At 35.8% G+C, this 20,223-nt stretch overlaps 1 protein-coding gene across 2 annotated transcripts; it reads left to right on the top strand.

Annotated features, from left to right (window-relative positions):
* Positions 1 to 5,917: 5,917 nt before the first annotated feature.
* On the top strand, positions 5,918 to 15,725 carry lims1 (LIM and senescent cell antigen-like domains 1). 2 transcript variants are annotated; one of them, XM_065241020.1, is made up of 10 exons: positions 5,918 to 6,075; positions 8,323 to 8,482; positions 9,321 to 9,387; positions 9,473 to 9,593; positions 9,695 to 9,844; positions 9,929 to 10,079; positions 10,693 to 10,785; positions 12,798 to 12,846; positions 12,936 to 13,011; positions 14,238 to 15,725. In XM_065241020.1, the coding sequence occupies exons 1-10, from the start codon at positions 6,047 to 6,049 to the stop codon at positions 14,350 to 14,352; spliced, it is 1,011 nt and encodes a 336-aa protein (XP_065097092.1). In that variant the 5' UTR covers positions 5,918 to 6,046; the 3' UTR covers positions 14,353 to 15,725. The 2 variants fall into 2 exon arrangements, with proteins under 2 accessions (XP_065097092.1, XP_065097093.1); XM_065241021.2 differs by lacking the exon at positions 14,238 to 15,725 and adding an exon at positions 13,559 to 13,912.
* Positions 15,726 to 20,223: the final 4,498 nt, after the last annotated feature.

Below are 20,223 nucleotides of genomic sequence, written 5' to 3'. Positions count from 1 at the left end.
GTTAGAGATCAGATTCAGAACAATTATCAAAACAGAGTTTAAAATAAGTAAATAATTTGTTGCTTCAGTTTTTTATAAATTGGGTAGTGGATAATTGTGGTATTACAGATTAACATAAAACCTCATCAGGAACACTTTTTTATGCAAATGTTTTCTCTTAAGTGACGAGATAAATCATCAATGGCGGGGAAAGAGTTAATCTCACGTGACTTGTATTATCAAAGTCTGGTCCATTTGGAAATATTGCGAACCGAACCCAAATGAAATTGCAACATTGTAGCCATTTAACCCCTGGTTTTGGAACAAAGCAATCAATCTACAGGTCTGAAAACAACCTTGGACATAATTTGGCTCCTCATGCACCAAACCTTCTGGAGTACTTATAAAACTTTTAAATAAGTCTCAAATCTATTTACAGTATGCATTCAAAAAGCTTCAAAATACAAGTGCCTCAAAGCTTTCACATTATCATGTTTAGGGTTCTTGAAAGACCTTCAGAATACTTTTGAACACATAAAAGGACGTTTGAAACTCTTAAAAGGTGCTTCAGAAACGGCACCTGAGGAACCTTAAACAGTGCCTTGAGAATCTTCAACTTTTACCAACAGGAGACTCACAAAAAGTTCAGTGGATATTTGAAAAGGATTTCCATACGTCTGACATCTCAAATTACCAACGAGTGGAGTAAAAATACAACTCTGGAGATATGAAAAGAATCCATGATATGCTGCTCATAATGGTCTGAATGGCTTTGAAAAGGACAGATGATCAGTGCACTGTGAAAAGCCCATATCAATGAGACAGAGAAGTCTGCATTCATTGAAAGAGATGCAAAGTACTCTCCAGGAATAGTTTATCCTTCATCTGCAGTTGCACTAACACGCACGCACACACACAGACACACTCACACACACACACACACACGTAGGGACCCACACGTACATACACCACATGGCAATGGCAGGGGAGGACAGGGAAGAGGCAGATTTCTGAAGAACTAATACGATCAAATGTTTTATAAAGCATTCCTGTCTCGTGTCTAATTCCGGACCTATATCTGTCTGTTTGGTGTCAGACGTCTATTAATCTAATTCAAAATTCTTGGATATATATGCTTAGATAATGTTGATAAGGTATATCTATGAACTATCTATGAACCCCTAGCGTTGATCTCATCAAACTAGAAAATACTAAATCTTGATTCATTTTATGTTTAATCCACTGATCTGTATAAATGACTGGATTGCGCATAGAATGCTTAACGTAGCAGCGAGAAGTGAATCCACGGCAGAGATCATGCAGAGGGCGTCATTGACTTTAAAGCAACACTATGTAGTTTTTTTACCTTTAAATAATGTCTCTAAAATTATTTCAGTGATAGAACAACTTTTAACTGGACAAAATGTACTGTTGCTGCAACCTGAGCAGCCTCCTAGCTGCTACAAGCACACTCTGAAAGTGGTGGTGGAGGGTAGGAAACACAGCCCCGCCCCTCCCCCTGCCTGCAGAAGAGTGTCTGATACCAGGCACTGTTGCACTTTTCAACCACATGGGGGAGCTGTAAGTCATTTTTACATGGAAACTACATAGTGTTGCTTTAATGTAAAGCTGCTTTGAAACAATTACCAATTGTGAAAAGCGCTATATAAATTTAAACAAAATAAAAAAAGAAAGAAAAAGAAGACAGACTTACATTCAAAATCATGATCTAAATTCACCTGGTTTACAACGTATCAGCCACACAAGATTAATATTTAGGATATGTGTACCAGTGGCGGCCGGCGACTTCTTTTTTCGAAGGAGCTCGATGCGTAGTTTGTCACAATGTATGTAGCCGTCATGTGTGTGGTTCTTTTTTCAAAATATGTGTTCGGTGCATCGAGAGAGAGATCCTGTGTGCATCACGTGTCTTATCAAAATAAGTGCCTGCTGCTGCAGATGCGTCTAAAGGGTTTATGATAAAAGAGACGCTTGTGTTTGCCAGATACTCACATAATCTCAGAGTTTACTGTAAAGTTTTGTGAACGTGAGCGTCTCTTTTATCATAAACGGTTTTGACGCGTGTGCAGCAGGCACTTATTTTGACAAATTAACACGTGATGCTCATGGTTCATATGACACAACAAACATATATTTTGAAAACACAAGCAACACACGTCACTCCGAAAACTTATTTTGAATTTGCGCCCCTCGGATTTGCAGTCACGAGCCGCCAGTGATGTGTACGTAAATAAATTGTTACTTCTGACAATTTTTATAGCGCCATCGAAATTCTTTTTTACATTGCTGTATCAAATGTTAGTTTACCCACAGTTTAAAACGTTATCCTAACGTTTCAAAATACATGCCACTAACATTGTTAACAAATCTTACTGTATGAACAAAAACAATACTGTATAACATAACATAATTTCAAAACTGGTAAAGTAGTGTTTTATCATTAAAATCTGATAACCTCCTATTAATTTAATAGAATGTTTGGGCATACCAATATGGCAGCGCTGTGGCTTCACATTTGTGACGTCATGCGCAATCCAGTCATTTATATAAATCAGTGGTTTACCACAGTCACATATGGTTTATGCATATCTGCATGGAGATTATTAGGGCTGTGCGATACTGAAGAAAAAAGGAATATGGGGTAGCATGCTAAATTCATAACGTGCGATATTCTATGCTGTATACGGTATTTCTTTTTCTAAAATCTATTTAAATAGTATTATTTTTTTTTTTTATTCATCCATGTGCCAGACTATAATATCCACATCGACCTAAGACTTTGACCATAAGTAACTACTTTTTAAAGTATTCAATTTAATTTGCTAATTTATTGCAAACCACTGCGTTAAAAGTGCAGTGTGTAATTTTTTGAAAACAGAAATGCAAAATAATATACAAAATTATATTATCAGCGGTGTATAAAGACCATTCATAATGAATCGTTATGTGTTTATTACAGTACCTTGGGATGAGAAGTTTTATCTACATACACAAAGGGACCCCTTACATGGAAGTCGCCATTTTGTTCCGCCATGTTTCTAGCCCTTAACAGACAAACTTTTTTTACTAAGTTGTCTTCGACGATGACATGTTTGTCCAGTGGCGGCTACCGTAGCTTCTCTATGTGTTTCAAAAGCGGGGGGTAAGCAGTGGACTGAGGCGTTGGTTGCAATTCGCAACTTCACCACTAGATACAGCTAAAATTTACACACTGCACCTTTAAGCTGTGTTCAGACTCGCATCAACTAGCAGTAGCAGAGCGACGCAATCTTATTGATTTCAATGGAAGCTTGGCGACTTCCGGTGAAAAGAGCGACAGTGAAAGTTGGCGACTGGATAGGGCATGTCCAGTCGCACAACAAAGTTGAGAAATATTTAACTTTATGCAAATGATGAGCGACTTTCGGGAGCAACTACCAATAAGAACGAAGCAGTGGAGTTCACATCATCCGTTTCTTGTCAGTTACTGGAGTGGAAGTAACTCATTTATGACAACCAGATTTATGAACGACAAAGTCGCTTATAATGTGAATGTACCTTTATGCACTTTCGACAATTTCAGAATACTGCGCAGCCACAGAGGTTATTGTGCATGTGCAGAACAGAGCTACCTCTATATGTCAATAAAATCTTGACAAAGTCTCTACAAGCATGGGACAATGAATACATAAACTATAAGGGTTCAGAAGTGTAAAGCTCATACAATGACAAAAATAATGTGACTATTTGTCTGTGGTTTGATAATGTTTCAAATGTGATATTGACCTCACTCAATATCTGTGATGACCTTGAGATGAATAGTGACGAGTCTGTTTATTCACAGCATCTTTTAATTTGAAACCGCCACAGGGCTGCTGGTGTTTATAGTTTTTGCCGAACTATGAATGCTAATTAGACATGAATACATTTCTCTTTCAGAACTTTAGATAGACCTTTGTGCATCAGAGTGTATCCATGACAACGACATCAGGGAGGTGATGAATTCAGACTAAAGGGCAGAGCCCGTAGGCCAAAAAAATGAGAAGGTATAAATGAGGGATGCAAAATTCAATAGGAGGTTTTTTGTTTCCAAGATTATAGCTTAGAAACCACAGCAGAAAGATTAGATACAGCTGCTCTTTATTCAATGCACAAACACTGCCTGACTCACTCTGAAATAGCTTATTAAATCCTCTTTTTCCTGTTTATTAGTTTACTGTTTTTTTATGGACTACAAGAAGTGCAATACTGCAAATATTACCTTACGATATGTACAATTAACAAGGCCATAACTGGGCTCTCATTGAATATTATTAGGTTTTTATCTGCATTTATCTATGAGAAAGCTGCATCTGAACTACTGGACGTTGTAAATGGAAGGGTAGTTATGGTTATGAAAAAGTATTTATAATATATAAAACACCACATTAACTTAGCATGCATAATATAATGAAGTGATGTTTACACATTTCAATATTATATGTACATAAAATCTTAAATAAGTACTACAATACTTTTTGTTTAACAAGAAAAAATAAGTTACAAGTGAGAGTTAAAATCAAATAATTAGCGCAATAATACGATAGCAAGCTGCAGCATATTTCGAGTTAGATTTAATTGGTGAACTTTACCTTCGGTTCGGATCCTGTCATTCAAAGCATCAGACCGCTCAACACACTTCTCGTTAATTCCAGTGTGAGTTAAAATTGTAATAGGTGACTTCTAAACTTTGTAATGTATTCATTTACATACACAAGTCTGGACGATTTTGTAAAACTAAGGATGATCAAGTCCAAACGCGTTGCCCGGTTTCACTTCTTTCGGCTCTGGAAATATTTGACAGCAAAATATCGCGAGAGCGTGTGTTTTTAAATCGTTCTCGCGGTACCTTGATGTCATCTGGCGATCGTTCTGCGCAGTCGAACACACCCACATACTTGAACTGATTTTATATCAGATTAATGCATTTTTGTCCCTTAACTCTACCTCTCTAAACACCACAGAAAGGTGTGCGTGAAATTATATTAAAAGCAAACATAATTTGGTTGATTTATGAGCCTTTTTTATCTAGCAAGGCGCAGTAATGTCCTCACAAGGTTCTTCTCATGATGGGTCAATGAAGACATTTGGCCATTATCTAAACTTTTACATTCAGCACGATCTCAAAGTTCGCAATATTTGTTTTTGTTGTATTTTGTACTGCCCATTACATTTTCATTTTGGGAGGTACTAAAAACTGACAATGAGTAACTCGGCTAATGATTCGATTAACATGTATGATTATCATGATATTTATACAACAGCGCTCTCATGAGGTAGATATGCGATATGATATATTTTTTAAACTTGAATTGGTTAATGACCCAACTTAAGAATACTGTTAGTGCTACAAATTTAACAACATACATTTAAATTCAAGCACTTTATTAGACCATAAGTCGGCTATGTTTATACAAGTAAGATTATATGGTTGTCCGGCATCAATGCCTTATAAGTCTCTGTTTGATAGAAGTGCGCAAAAATGTGCTGACGTCAGAGGAAGGGTGTAGACGCTTTACAGTCTAGCCCGTTTCTATGGTCTAGCCTGTCCACTCTAGACACTGTTGTAGCACATTACGACGAGAGCAAAAATTTAAAGTTTTTTTGTGATTGTAACTATTTTTACACAACATCTTACTACATAATGCAAAGAACATTCTGTAAAAATATAACCTTGATATCTTGTAAGGCCATGTCAACGATTGAAATCAATGTAAAAATAATCCATGCTCTTTCATGCTCTTAGACTCAACTAGATTATGAGACTATATATTATACTTCATTGCATTGTATTGTATAATATGCATCATATTATGTTATATATTGCATAAAATACGCCTAGCAGTACGTACGGCACCCAAAACCCGGAAGTTTGAGCTGAGCGGCAACACCTCCGATTTTCAGAGGAACATCTTTGGCTGTAAAAGAAGAGGAAAAAAGTGAAAAGCAAGCAACAGATACGAGGGGCGTTATAGTTTTTGTGTGATTAAACCCTGAGTTTATCTCTGGATAAGTCGTGTTGAAGGGGATGCTGGGTGTCTCAGAGATGACGGGCAGGTAAATACAATAAATATGACTGCTGTTTATATTTTTTATTTTACACAGAGATGCATGAAGAACACATCGCCACTTTATTGCATTATCTTTTTCTTATAGTTTTATTCTTGTTTACGTCTCGCATCTCCGTTTACTTCGGTAACATCGCTATTGTTGATTGTTTTTTACTGTGAGCGTTAATATTAAAGATAATGGATTGTGAGATAACGGTGAATGCTAAGCTAACTAACGTTAGCCTCCCTAGTGGAGTTTTCCTGACACGCACGCACACGCGCAGTGTTTAGATAAACCCAGTCATACTGTAATTAACTGGCTGCATAATAAAGAAGAATGAAATGTGGGGTAAAGTATCTGAATAAGAAGATAAATGTTTAAGTCTGTACACAAGACGGTGCAGATAAGTATGATATTTAATAAATTACATTACCCTATGTAAAACTTAATTTCAATGAAATATATCTGTGAAATTTATGACGGATAGGTCTCGTTTTTAAATTGTCAAATTTATTACGAATTAAATTAATAAAATTGTAAGATGTTTTGTTTGTTGGGAAAACATATGAGTTCAGTTTTCCCAAACATTCCTGAGATTGTTGCTTACTGTCAGATCTCCCAAAGGAGACGCATACAATCTACTTCCTGTCCTGAGATCAGATAAAGTTCTCCACTATACTTTGAACTGGAAATTAAGTTAAAAATGATTGTTCAGAGATGATCTCTATCAGTATTTTACTTTAACGCGCCAATGTTAGACACCAATCCCAGCCCTGTATCTCAGTGTTACATGTAAAGGATGTATTTATAGTAAAATAAAATATGTAAGGAGTTATAAATGCATACTTTGGTTTGCGGACAGAAACAATCTTTACCCACAAACACACAAATGGTTAAACATCTCTGACTTTCTCACACAGCGGTGTCAGGTCTAGTGTTGTTCTTGCACACGATAAGTCCTGGGACATAGTTTTCTTAAAGTGATAGTTCACCATTTAATGATGATGTATGAATTTCTTATATACAAAGGGAACTGTGCCCAGTTTGACTTTTGGGTGAATCAACAGTGTAAGAGCCTTTATCTCTTAAAAACATACATATGATCTATTTTTGGAGCTGCTCTGTGTTGGTAGATCCGCTTTGGTTTCCCATATTAGGGAACATGGCCTTATAAACACCAGTCTGTTTTAGCACCCAGGCAACGGTGTGTGAGAAGATCCACCCTCCTTATAGCCACATCACTTGTGATGTCAGAGGATAAATGTCTGTCTGGGGAACCGTGAGTGGTTAATTTTGAATGATCATGTCTGGTTTCAAGGCAACGGCAGGCTATTTATGTTGATGTGATGTAAAAACTTAGTTTCAGTATTGTACAGTCATTGTGAGTCACATGGAGTTTTTAGGTAGAGAAATGGGCGCACCAACTTCATCACTGTTAAAATCACTCTGTTTGTTAGCACTATTAAAGAGGACATTTCATGAAAATCATGTTTTAGTGCTATAATTGGGTCCCCAGTTCTTCTATCAACCTAGAAAATGTGTAAAAGATCAACCCAGTAACTTAGTTTTGGTAAACCATTTTCTGCAAGCATGTGAAAAATAGGTAATTGAAATTTGGCTCCCCTTGTGATGTCAGAAGGGGATAATACCGCCCCTTTATCTGCATTATCTAACCACGGCACTGCCACTTAGTGCAGAAATCAACTAATTTGCATTTAAAAGGTCACACCTACAAAGGGGCAATTTCAACATGCTATAATAAATTATCTAAATGATATTTTGAGCTTAAACTTCACATACGTACTCTGGGGACATCAAAGATTTATTTTCACAAGACTTTTTAAAATTGTCAATGTCCCCTTTAAATTAAGTGTGTTAAACCCATTTTACTTCTGTTATGTGTCTCATTTTTGTGTAAAATATTTGGATAATAAGACACATGTACCATTTATTATGATATAATGCATAATAATCCATGCATAAGAAAGTAAAATAGGGTCTACTTTGATTTCATGTTTAAAAAACTGTTAAAATATCCCCTGACAAAAGATCAGATATGTGGAGTCTTGCTTTAATCCTTGGTTTTGTTTGTAGTGTAGATACTTTAATGCCATTAAAGCTGACCCATGGTTTTGTGTTTAGGTAATGGCCGACATAAAGCAATGTTGATCGATTTGGATTTGAAGATTTACAGATCATAAGCTTACAGACACCACTGATCCAGTTATCCTGTATTTGATCTTTTCCTAATAGCAACATGGCTAATGCCCTGGCAAACGCCTCGTGCGAGCGGTGCAAAAGTGGCTTTGCTCCGGCGGAGAAGATTGTTAACAGCAACGGTGAGCTGTATCACGAGCAGTGCTTCGTCTGTGCCCAGTGTTTCCAGCAGTTTCCAGATGGACTCTTTTATGAGGTACTTTTATCGAAACATGTCAAAAATTATCATTACCGCAACATGATATTACATTAAATATGCATTTACAAACTCATGTTTTGGTAATGAGAACTAAAAAATTGTCTAGGTACTATGACAAACAAAATTTCAACTTTTATCTGGAGAGAAAAAAATAAAAACTGCTTACCTGGTAGCCATCTTGAGTGTCACAGTCAATAATGTCCCTTCCAACAATTTTCTTGAAAATGTTAGTTCCTTGAGGGCTTAAACAATGATTGAAAATTGTTGCGGAGGATAAAAAATTGGTCTTGGACACATTTATATTCTTTATTATTATTATTATTATTATGATATTCCTTTGATTTTCCATGTCAAAGAACCCAAATCCAGTCATGGACACGTTGCGGTAATTAAAATTTTCCCCTTAAATATGGAAAAACAACAAAATTGGTTTGAATGATGTCATTTGAAATCATGTGCAAAATAGTACATGAAGAGATGTTAGTAACTGTATAGATAGATAGTTTAGCATCTACCAGAAGTACCCTGATGTACTATGGTAAGCTAATATTAATGATTTATAAATTCAGATACGATTTAATGTTTGACTTTATTTGACTTAAACCCCGCTTGAGAAAAAATCATCTGTCAAATGCATAAAAAAAATGTAAAAATAAAATATAAACTGTACATAATTTTCAATTTTACGTTTCAAACAGAGATGGCGATAGAGAGGTAAAATTCATGAAATGCAGCTTTAATATGCTTTTTATGTACATAAAGTGTTCATTTGACTCTTATTACAGCTGATGTCGTGCTTTTTTGTTGATATGTTTATTTTTCTGTATTTTTATAGTTCGAGGGAAGAAAATACTGTGAACATGATTTCCAGATGTTGTTCGCTCCATGTTGCCACCAATGTGGTAAGAATCGACTCACAGAAGCGCCCACACAAACACAGGTGATGCAATTCACTGACTGTGTTAATTGTAAATTTCATTCCCACAGGAGAGTTTATAATTGGGCGTGTGATTAAAGCCATGAATAACAGCTGGCATCCCGACTGCTTCTGCTGTGATATCTGCCAGGCCGTGCTCGCTGACGTCGGATTCGTCAAGAACGCCGGCCGGTGAGTTTGTAGCCAATTAAAAGTCTCTCTAGTGGTGAGACCACAGACAACAAGTCTTAAGATCTAGGATCATCCTACCTAAAATTGACTGTGTTTATCAGCCACCTGTGCCGCCCGTGTCATAACCGTGAGAAGGCTCGCGGTCTCGGGAAGTACGTCTGTCAGAAGTGTCACGCCATCATCGAGGAGCAGCCTCTCATTTTCAAAAACGACCCGTACCATCCCGACCACTTTAACTGCAGCAACTGCGGGTCAGTACAGCGGCGTGCATTTTCACTATCTGCTAGGTCTGTTTACAGAAACCGATATGAATTTGTGGTTTCGTGTGTTTACAGTAAGGAGCTGACCGCTGATGCTCGTGAGCTAAAAGGTGAACTCTACTGCCTCCCCTGCCACGATAAGATGGGTGTGCCGATCTGCGGAGCCTGCAGGCGTCCAATCGAAGGCCGTGTGGTTAATGCCATGGGAAAGCAATGGCATGTTGAGGTGTGTGTGTAAGACAGTGTGTTCATTTTCTCTTTCTAATTTCATTTCTTAATGAGACATTTGGTTCGAACAAGCTTTACAGAACAAGAAAAAGAGAAAAGCTTAATTTGATAGTGATTATAACTGACTGCGTAGAGGTTTCACAGCACACTTATTATGCTGCTGCGATCTCTTTAGTTACCGTTGCTCTACTGTGACCCAAATCAATACCTTAACAAATTAATGTAAAGTTATTAACATTTTAATTTACCTTGGAGCAATTGTAGGTGTCTGTACCGATACTGTTATACATGGTCATATGGGAATGAGATTTGATGTGTAGTTTAATCCTGAGAACCCACAGCACATTTAGATGTCTGTCTTATTTAACACCCCTGATTTATATCATTAGCTCATTATTAGACCGATCCATGATCCATCCTTATACAAATCTATTGAGATTATTTGTGATTTTCCAAACCTTTGTATACCCAAAGCTGTACACGACCTATTTCTTTAAATGTGTGAGAATGTCCCTTCTTATCTGAATCATGTTCTTATATTTGTCATACTTCAATTCACTGCTCTCCTGTATATATTGACCTAAATTCTGTATGTGTATGTATTTTTGCAGCATTTTGTCTGTGCTAAGTGTGAAAAACCCTTTCTGGGACACCGTCATTATGAGAGGAAAGGTCTGGCTTACTGCGAGACTCACTACAATCAGGTAAGAGATGCAAAACTCAATTATGGTATAAAATAACTTCTATTCAAATATGCGAAGACGGACACTTTTAGCTGCACAAGCTTCATTTCATATTTTGTCCAAAATGTCACATACACCGCAATTCAAAATTAGAGCTGGGTATTGCAACTAATTTGGCGATCAGATTAAGATGTTTTTATATGTTTTTTATATATATCAATATTTCATTAAAATTATTACTTTTGCAGACATAGAATTTATTTTGTGTGCTGTCACTTTAAGTCCTACAGTACATGTAATGCACTGATCCAGTATACTGTTACCCATGGGATTTTATTTTTAATTTGTTCACATTCACACATCACACTGCGATTACAAGGATTTCTTTAACCTCATAAGAACCGAGCTGTGGTTTGTCTTTTATTCAGATTTCTTCCAGCTATTTTGGAGTTAGGAAGAACCAATGAATATAATAACCAAATATTTATCTTTATACATGAAGCAGTGTAATTGTCCACGTTTGTGTACAACAGGTTCCAGTTACAGAATTAAAGGGGACAGAGAATAAAAAACCATTTTTACCTTGTCTTTGTTGAATAATGGTAGTCTACCCACATTCACAAACATACAAAAAGTGCCAAACATGCTAAACATCTCAGTCTCATAAAAATTCCTCTTTTAGAAATGTCAGCCAGAAAGCGGCCCAATCTGAAAAACTGATGCTTATGACATCACAGGCATCTCACTGCCCCTCCACTTTAAAATAATTGGCTACATTTTTTGAGTGGCAGCAAAGTCAGCCAATCAGTAATGAGATTGCAAGTTAAGCCAGCAGGGGGAGCCAAATAGGTGCAAAACCACTTGTTTAAAATCCCCAACCCTAATAGTGCTATCTGAGAGAGGTTTTTAGGAAGCTTCTAATGCATTACAGACCCAAACAAAAAAATTTTGTCTACATGTCACATCACAGAACAAGAATAAATACCCCGTTCAATCATTCTATGTCACCTTTAAGTATTATGGTGCAAACAACAACAACAAAAATGTTTTGGGAGGCTAAATATGTCTGTTCAAACCTGGACACAAAACTTTTCAAACATTGAGATGTGTTTTGCATCTTGCTTGAATATTTAAATTGCATAAATGATACACATAAAAATGATAAATATCTGTAATTAAGAATCAATTTATGGATTTCCCAAAATCAATATAGTTTTGTCAGTATAGTAAAATCAGGTGAATGTATTTTTTTTTACCAGTCCTATTCAAAATGCAACTTAAGTGTGCATTGCATTCTTGATGATGACACACATTTATGTTAGGCTAGCATTAGGGGTTTTACTATTAATCGTGCAAATGCGCGTTTTCTCAAAAAATGAATTACTGAGAAATCCCGGCACATCCGAATGCCAGGGGGTGCTCTCATGCAGAAACTCCCTTTGTGCCACAGAAGAAGTAGCATTACAAACGCTATTCCAGGAAATGTCTTTAGGAATATTTATATCGCTGTTCTTCAAATTGTTTCAGGTATTTTCATGCTAATAAAGAATATTTTGAATGAGTTTGTTTTACGAGTGTTGCCTTTTTAAATGCACGTTATAAACAACTCCGACTCGTAATGATTTTAGATTGTTAAGGACTTCCTATTGACCAAATGCCGTAGTACACGCACAAGCTGTGCATGAAATTGTGTGATTCAGAATCTATTTCAGACATGCATTTTTAATGCGATGTAATCGTTACATCCCTAACTAGCATACAATGTGCTTTATTTGCTGAAGCAGTTTTTACTTTTTGTTGTTACTGTCATTAGTTAGTTTTCTAATAATAAGTGAGTTACAATCAACATTTATAGTTAACTAGATTTAACAATACAATAATAATTTCTGGTTTAATGGCACAAACAATTTAAAGGTAACTCTAATTAGCATATTTGCGTTTAGCCTAAAATGTTGCCATATTTATTGCCACAACTTTATGGAAAAAAAACACTTTGATTCTAATGTATAACTTAACTGTTTGTCTTTTGCCAGCTTTTTGGTGATGTTTGTTACCATTGCAACCGCGTGATCGAAGGAGACGGTAAATACTGTTCAGATTGCTTCTTTAATGTTTAAGTTAAATGTCTATAGGTCTGAATTTAAAGATGATGTTTGTTGGTTTTCTCTCAGTGGTATCGGCTCTGAATAAGGCTTGGTGCGTGAACTGTTTCTCCTGCGCAACATGCAACACCAAACTCACCCTCAAGTAAGTGATCTTACACAAACTGTATTCATCTATTAAAGTGGTTCTCAACCTATGTGTTTTAACCCTATATGGGGTGAAAGATTTCTATAAAATGAATCTTATGGATGATAAGTATTCAGAGAAATGTAAACCTAAAGTGTATCACTTTGTTCTGTCACGTATTTGGGGTGCAAGAGTTTTGGAGCCTAAAAAAATAGTACTGCAGACTAAAAAGATTAAGGACCTGTGCGCTATCACCAATTTCCTCTTTCCTTTCTTTGTTATTGACTCTTCTGTGTCTCTGTAAATTTGTCTTTGTCTGTGCAGAAGTGCCTTTAAATTGGGTCTTTCAGCTTTTGTGTTGTGATGTTCTTCTTTGGACCATTACTAACCTTTCTGTGCTCCTAATGCTTGTATTTTCTGTTTCTGTCACCCTCAATCCTCTCATTCGCTCTCAAAACGGCACCACGTTCTATTTCTCTTTCCAACTTTAAATCCATTTCCTTTACCCTTTGTCCTCCACCTTTCCTATTGTCGGTCGTTTTTTCTTCTCTCGGTGGTCCTGAAGGGAGAGATTCGTGGAGGTGGACCTGAAGCCGGTGTGTAAACACTGTTACGAGCGGCTACCGGAAGACCTAAAACGTCGGTTGGCGAAACGGGAACGCGACTCGCGCGAACGTCGAAAGAAATCCATCGCCGTCTGTCTGTAACCCTTTTCTATCTCTTCTTTATCTCTCCATTCTCATCTGCTTCACTCCTTCCTTGTCATTGGTTAGTGTCCTCACGTGTTCGTATCATTTCACAACTCTTTTTTTTTGTATTTGCTTCATAAATGTTTGTTAGGGTTAGATTACACACAAAGGTGCTGATTTTCATATTATCAATATCATTGTTTTTTTTATCATCTTTCCATTACTCCTAAGTATTTATTAAAAAGCACAGAACAAAACATGTATCGTATGAACATGTAGTGCTTATTTTACGTCAAATGATCACATTTGTATTGCATTGTATGGTATGTGGCATCCAAATTATAATGCGCAGTCACTAAAAGCATATAGTGATATTTAAAATGATATATTTGTAGCTTTTGCTACCAAAATTACACATCTTATTTGTTAGAGACATCTAAAGGTAACGTAAACCCATAGCATTGCCGTAATGCAGTACGCTTGCAAGATTCAGACTTGCTTGTTTTTTGGCAAAATTGTGTTAGAAAATGGCTAAATTTTGCAATGCTTTTTCAGGAACAAGTTTGTGGAGTTTGACATGAAGCCAGTATGCAAGAAATGTTACGAGAAGTTTCCTTTGGAGCTCAAGAAAAGACTCAAGAAGCTTGCGGAAACCCTGGGCCGCAAGTAAACCTCCTCACCTGCAGGAGGAGCCAAAGGGTGATCAAGTATTACAACAATGGTGCTTAAAGAAATGAAAACAGACCAAAGAAAATCTGGAGTTCAGATGCATAACTTGTCTTACATGTCTTAAATCTTACGTTTTTTTTATAATCTACAAAAAGATGTCTTTCTTTTTTGAAGTAGCCTGCAGATTTTCTTTGGTCTTACACCAAAAGTTGTTGCTGTGTGTTAACACGCTTGTATAATCACTGAAACCAAACCAAACGTTGTCTAATGATATATGTATGTACTTGCATGTTTATAAAAGTAAATTCTAGATCTAGTCACACCGTTCAGGGGTTTTGGGATCATTCAGCACGTATTTCAGCTTGTTTTTCCCCTTTCTGTATCTGGCCATGGGCCTCAGCTTTGATCTGTTGATCTAAGAGTGCTTGATATTTAATGTATGCCCGAGCCTTACATTTTCTGTCTGGAAGGGAATCAAAAGTTAGCGCATGATGTAATGAGCTTAGAAGAATGCGAAAACTTCTAAACCTTTAAAACCAACAACTTGATTGCTGCGTGATGATATTTCCTCAAATATTGTGCTTTATTAAAGCTTTTGCGGTGTGCTAGAAATATGCAATAATTTATATCACGTTCACTTACGCATAGTTTTAAAAACAGCGCTGACTGTCACAATCTTTTACTTTTTTACTTTTAAGAGTTTTAGGATGTTAGAGGGCTCTTGTAATCTACAAATTTAAATGATGTGCCTTGTGTTTTTTATGTTTGATTTATCACAAATGACTGAACGTAAACATTTCATCTGAGAAAATTCTGTTGTTTATGGGTTGGTTCTGTATCCACCTTTTAAAAATGTCTTAAAATGGATTATCAACCCTTACTACAGTTCTGCAAATGCACATTTAGTTATATTTGTATAATTTTTAATTGTACATTAAAGTACACTGAAAAATGAATAAATAAATAAATTTACCCCAGCAGTCTCTTGGGCAGTACCTTTTAAAGAGGTCCTAATAATATGTACCTTTAAGGTACTAATATGAACGTTTCAGGTCTAAAGCTGTACTTTTTGAAAGGGTACCGCCCCAGTGACAGCTGGGGTACATATTTTGAAAATTTCTTTTGATACGCTTATTTTCTAGTTTTAGTTTTTCTCCTCTTTAAAAGAATTTCATTATAAAAATGTATTAATTTCAAAACAGAAATATATGGAACAAGCAAAACTATTTTTACGCATTTGTCTTAGTCTGTATTCACAAAAGCATTTAAGCAAAATATACAAAGTTGTGATGCTTGTTGGCAGCTTTAACATCTTAAAATTCACTAATGTTCTGTATGAAATATATTAATAAAGTATGCACTATTTCATGGTAATTTAAATTGTTGTATACTTTTTGTGTATCTGGTGTCTCAAAAATATGCATTTTTTTACCTTTTAAATTAAATTATACCACGGGACGGTTAAATGCTTTATCTGATTGGTTGAGAAATGATCCATGGGTGTTGAGGATTTTTTCTGTAAACCGCACACATAACCTTTTAAATAACTTAGAAATAGGCATCAGAGCGATGTTTGTGGTAACCGTGGTTTAAAAGGAATAATGCATGCTTCACATCTAACCACATGACCACCTTTGTGTGTGCATAATTTTCAAATAATTGACCGTTGTCAAATATTCCTTACTTTGTGTATTGTAGATTGTATAGAGTGATCTGTTCCCCAATGGTTCTCAAAATGAGGCCGGGGGGGAGTAGATAGAGCCGGGGGGCCCTTAGTTTTATGACATTATATAAAATACATTAATTTATTATAAATTGTGTAATGAATCATTAGAAAAAATTTTGCTACTAACCAACAGCACTACTTTTCATCAATATGTTTTGTTTAATTCAAAGTTTGAAGTTTTCTTTGGGAGGTCGTAAAGGGATGCACCCTACAGAAGGGGGGGCACCTAAAAGTTTGTGTTAACCTTTAATATTTTTTCAAGAATCTGCCTTAGATGTAATATGTTATATATAAACATGTCACCAGGTGGTGCTCTCCACACAAAAATATCTCTGAAAAACGTCTACAAAAGTTAAAGGGATAGTTCACCCAAAATTTAAAATGCTGTCCTCTTTTCATCTAAACCTGTATGAATTAATTTTTTTCTAATGAACACAAAATCAAATATTGATAAATGATGGTAGAAACACCTGATTGTAACCATTGACTTCCATTGTAGGAAAAACAAATGGGATGGAATTCAATGGTTCCCGTCAACTGTATGCTTACCATAATTTAACAAAATATTTCCCAAATATTTGTTTTTTCTACTATGGATGTCAATTGTTACAGCAGATGTGTGCTTACCATCATTTATCAAAATCTTCTTCATCATTTATCACAATAAAATATTTGTTTTCCTTCTATGGAAGTCAATGGGTACAGTCAACTGTGTGCTTATCATCATTTACCAAATATCTTCTTCATGATTTATCACAATACTTGTAAAATATTTGTTTTTCCTACTATGGAAGTCAATTGATACAGCAGATGTGTGCTTACCATCATTTATCAAAATATCTTCATCATCATTTATCACAATACTTCCCAAATATTTGTTTTTTTCTACTATGGATGTCAATTGTTATAGCAGATGTGTGCTTACCATCATTTATCAAAATATCTTCATCATCATTTATCACAATACTTCCCAAATATTTGTTTTTTTCTACTATGGATGTCAATTGTTATAGCAGATGTGTGCTTACCATCATTTATCAAAATATCTTCATCATCATTTATCACAATACTTCCCAAATATTTGTTTTTTTCTACTATGGATGTCAATTGTTATAGCAGATGTGTGCTTACCATCATTTATCAAAATATCTTCATCATCATTTATCACAATACTTCCCAAAGATTTGTTTTTTTCTACTATGGATGTCAATTGTTATAGCAGATGTGTGCTTACCATCATTTATCAAAATATCTTCATCATCATTTATCACAATACTTCCCAAATATTTGTTTTTTTCTACTATGGATGTCAATTGTTATAGCAGATGTGTGCTTACCATCATTTATCAAAATATCTTCTTCATCATTTATCACTATACTACCCAAATATTTGTTTTCCTACTATGGAAGTCAATGGGTACCATCAATTGTGTGCTTACCATCATTTACCAAAATATCTTCTTCTTCATTTATCACAATACTACCCAAATATTTGTTTTTCCTACTATGGAAGTCAATGGGTCCCATCAACTGTGTGCTTACCATCATTTATCAAAATATCTTCATCATCATTTATCACAATACTTCCAAAATATTTGTTTTTCCTACTATGGAAGTCAATGGTTACAATCAGCTGTCTGCTTGCCATTATTTACCAAAATATCTTCATCATCATTTTTCACAATACTTCCAAAATATTTGTTTTCCTACTATGGAAGTCAATGGTTACAATCAGCTGTCTGCTTGCCATTATTTACCAAAATATCTTCTTCATCATTTATCACAATACTTCCAAAATATTTGTTTTCCTACTATGGAAGTCAATGGTTACAATCAGCTGTCTGCTTGCCATTATTTACCAAAATATCTTCATCATCATTTATCACAATACTTCCAAAATATTTGTTTTTCCTACTATGGAAGTCAATGGTTACAATCAGCTGTCTGCTTGCCATTATTTACCAAAATATCTTCTTCATCATTTATCACAATACTTCCAAAATATTTGTTTTCCTACTATGGAAGTCAATGGCTACAATCAGCTGTCTGCTTGCCATTATTTACCAAAATATCTTCATCATCATTTATCACAATACTTCCAAAATATTTGTTTTTCCTACTATGGAAGTCAATGGTTACAATCAGCTGTCTGCTTGCCATTATTTACCAAAATATCTTCTTCATCATTTATCACAATACTTCCAAAATATTTGTTTTCCTACTATGGAAGTCAATGGCTACAATCAGCTGTCTGCTTGCCATTATTTACCAAAATATCTTCATCATCATTTATCACAATACTTCCAAAATATTTGTTTTTCCTACTATGGAAGTCAATGGTTACAATCAGCTGTCTGCTTGCCATTATTTACCAAAATATCTTCTTAATCATTTATCACAATACTTCCAAAATATTTGTTTTCCTACTATGGAAGTCAATGGGTCCCATCAACTGTGTGCTTACCATCATTTATCAAAATCTTCTTCATCATTTATCACAATACTTCCAAAATATTTGTTTTTCCTACTATGAAAGTCAATGGGTAGCATCAGCTGTCTGCTTACCATCATTTATCATCAAAATTTTCATTTTTGGTGAACTATCCCTTTAAAGTTCTTTAAAGAGCATCTTTTCTCTCACCTTTTTTCTTTTCTTTTCACATTTGCACTTTTAATAAAAATAGCAACGTTAATTAAACGTTTCAATCAAAAGAACGTCAAACAGTAAGGTGTCAAATATGAAGCACACTCAGGTGGATTGGATTGAATAACCAGCCTCTCAGTTTCACTGATCCGATGAACACTTTCCGTCGGATCCTCTTAAGCTCCTCTCCTAAGCACAAGTTTAAACAATACCTCTGATTTCATTATTGTGACTCAATAGCACAGCCGAGAACTGTGGGAAATATTATCTGCCGTCGTCTCTCGACTGTCATCGTTTACAATGGGAGTAATTTACATTCAGTCTAATTTCTGTGCTCCCTATGGCTCCAGCAATTCGTCATTTCCCTCGTGAGAGTATCTTTCTCTTTTCGAATCAAACGAGAGAAGGAAATGACAGAGAACAATAAGACATTCAGAAAGTCCTGAAAGAGGACAATCGAAGAGGGTGGATGCGTGTAGTTAGTTTCCTTGGAGATAATCGGGCACTGCGCATGTACGTACGGCACCGTTTCTCTTCACTAAGAGGCTTTTTAATATAACTTGTTCATCTTTATCTACATGCACTGGAACAAATAGATTTTGCTCTCCTTGTTCATTGATTATTATCTAGCGGCTTCATAACAACCCCATAAAAAAATCTTAAGTACGTTTTTAAAAATGTAATACGGGTAGCGGGAAACCAGAAATGGGTGGCGTCTGGTTATTAAGGATTTATATCAAACTAATGTTTGTTTGGGGCCTGCAGGGCTATTCTGGTCTTTATGCGAATGAAGTATACCGGTGGAAAGCAGAGTTTGTTTGAGACCGTGTCCATAAGTAGCCGCCTTTAATTATTCATGTTGAGTGGGAATAGTTATTTGCTTGACTTTGTTATTCAAAGATTGAACGCATTGATTGACTACTGTAGACATTTGGTCCTCTTGCACGTGTTGGATCAATTTGTGTTTGTGTGTGCGTAAGAGTGAATACAAGCAGAGAGGTTCATTGCTTTGGGGAGTTATCGCAAAGGACTTAAAATCTATCATGGTGACAGTGTGCATGGAAAACGTCGATACGTGTCACACATAGAAACCCTTCCGGGTGGATAAAGGGAGGCGACAAGTGCCGAGCTGGGGATCTGTGTGCGGAAACGCGCAGGTGCTGCAACGCTTATCGGGTTTCTGGTTGTCCAAACATAGCCCGCTTCATTTTTTTGATTAATATTATTGATCCAACAGGGAATATTATGGTGGGCCATTCATCCGATATGAACACTGCTGCTCTGCTGAGTCGGGTGATAATTTCAAAGTTGCTTTTCTCTAAAGTTTAGCGAGGGAAAAGTGTCTCACGCAGGATATTGGCATGTATGCATTATTTATATATTTTGGTGGTTTCTATATTATCAAAATCTACTTGTCAAATCTACTTGTTCTCTGCATAATTATAAGTTAAAGGAGCGACAGCATTAGCATAACGTGAAAAACAAGTCTAAAATGGGAAAAG

The sequence above is a fragment of the Paramisgurnus dabryanus genome, chromosome 14 (genome assembly GCF_030506205.2).
Source record: "Paramisgurnus dabryanus chromosome 14, PD_genome_1.1, whole genome shotgun sequence".
NCBI classification, from domain to species: Eukaryota; Metazoa; Chordata; class Actinopteri; order Cypriniformes; family Cobitidae; genus Paramisgurnus; species Paramisgurnus dabryanus.
This window is presented reverse-complemented; position numbering and strand designations above follow the sequence as displayed.

Coding starts and splice junctions, on each gene's coding strand:
- lims1 (XM_065241021.2), top strand. CDS start 6,047: ATGCTGGGTGTCTCAGAGATGACGGGCAG. Junction 12,847..12,935: donor CCGCGTGATCGAAGGAGACG/GTAAATACTGTT, acceptor GTTTTCTCTCAG/TGGTATCGGCTCTGAATAAG. Junction 13,012..13,558: donor AACACCAAACTCACCCTCAA/GTAAGTGATCTT, acceptor GTGGTCCTGAAG/GGAGAGATTCGTGGAGGTGG.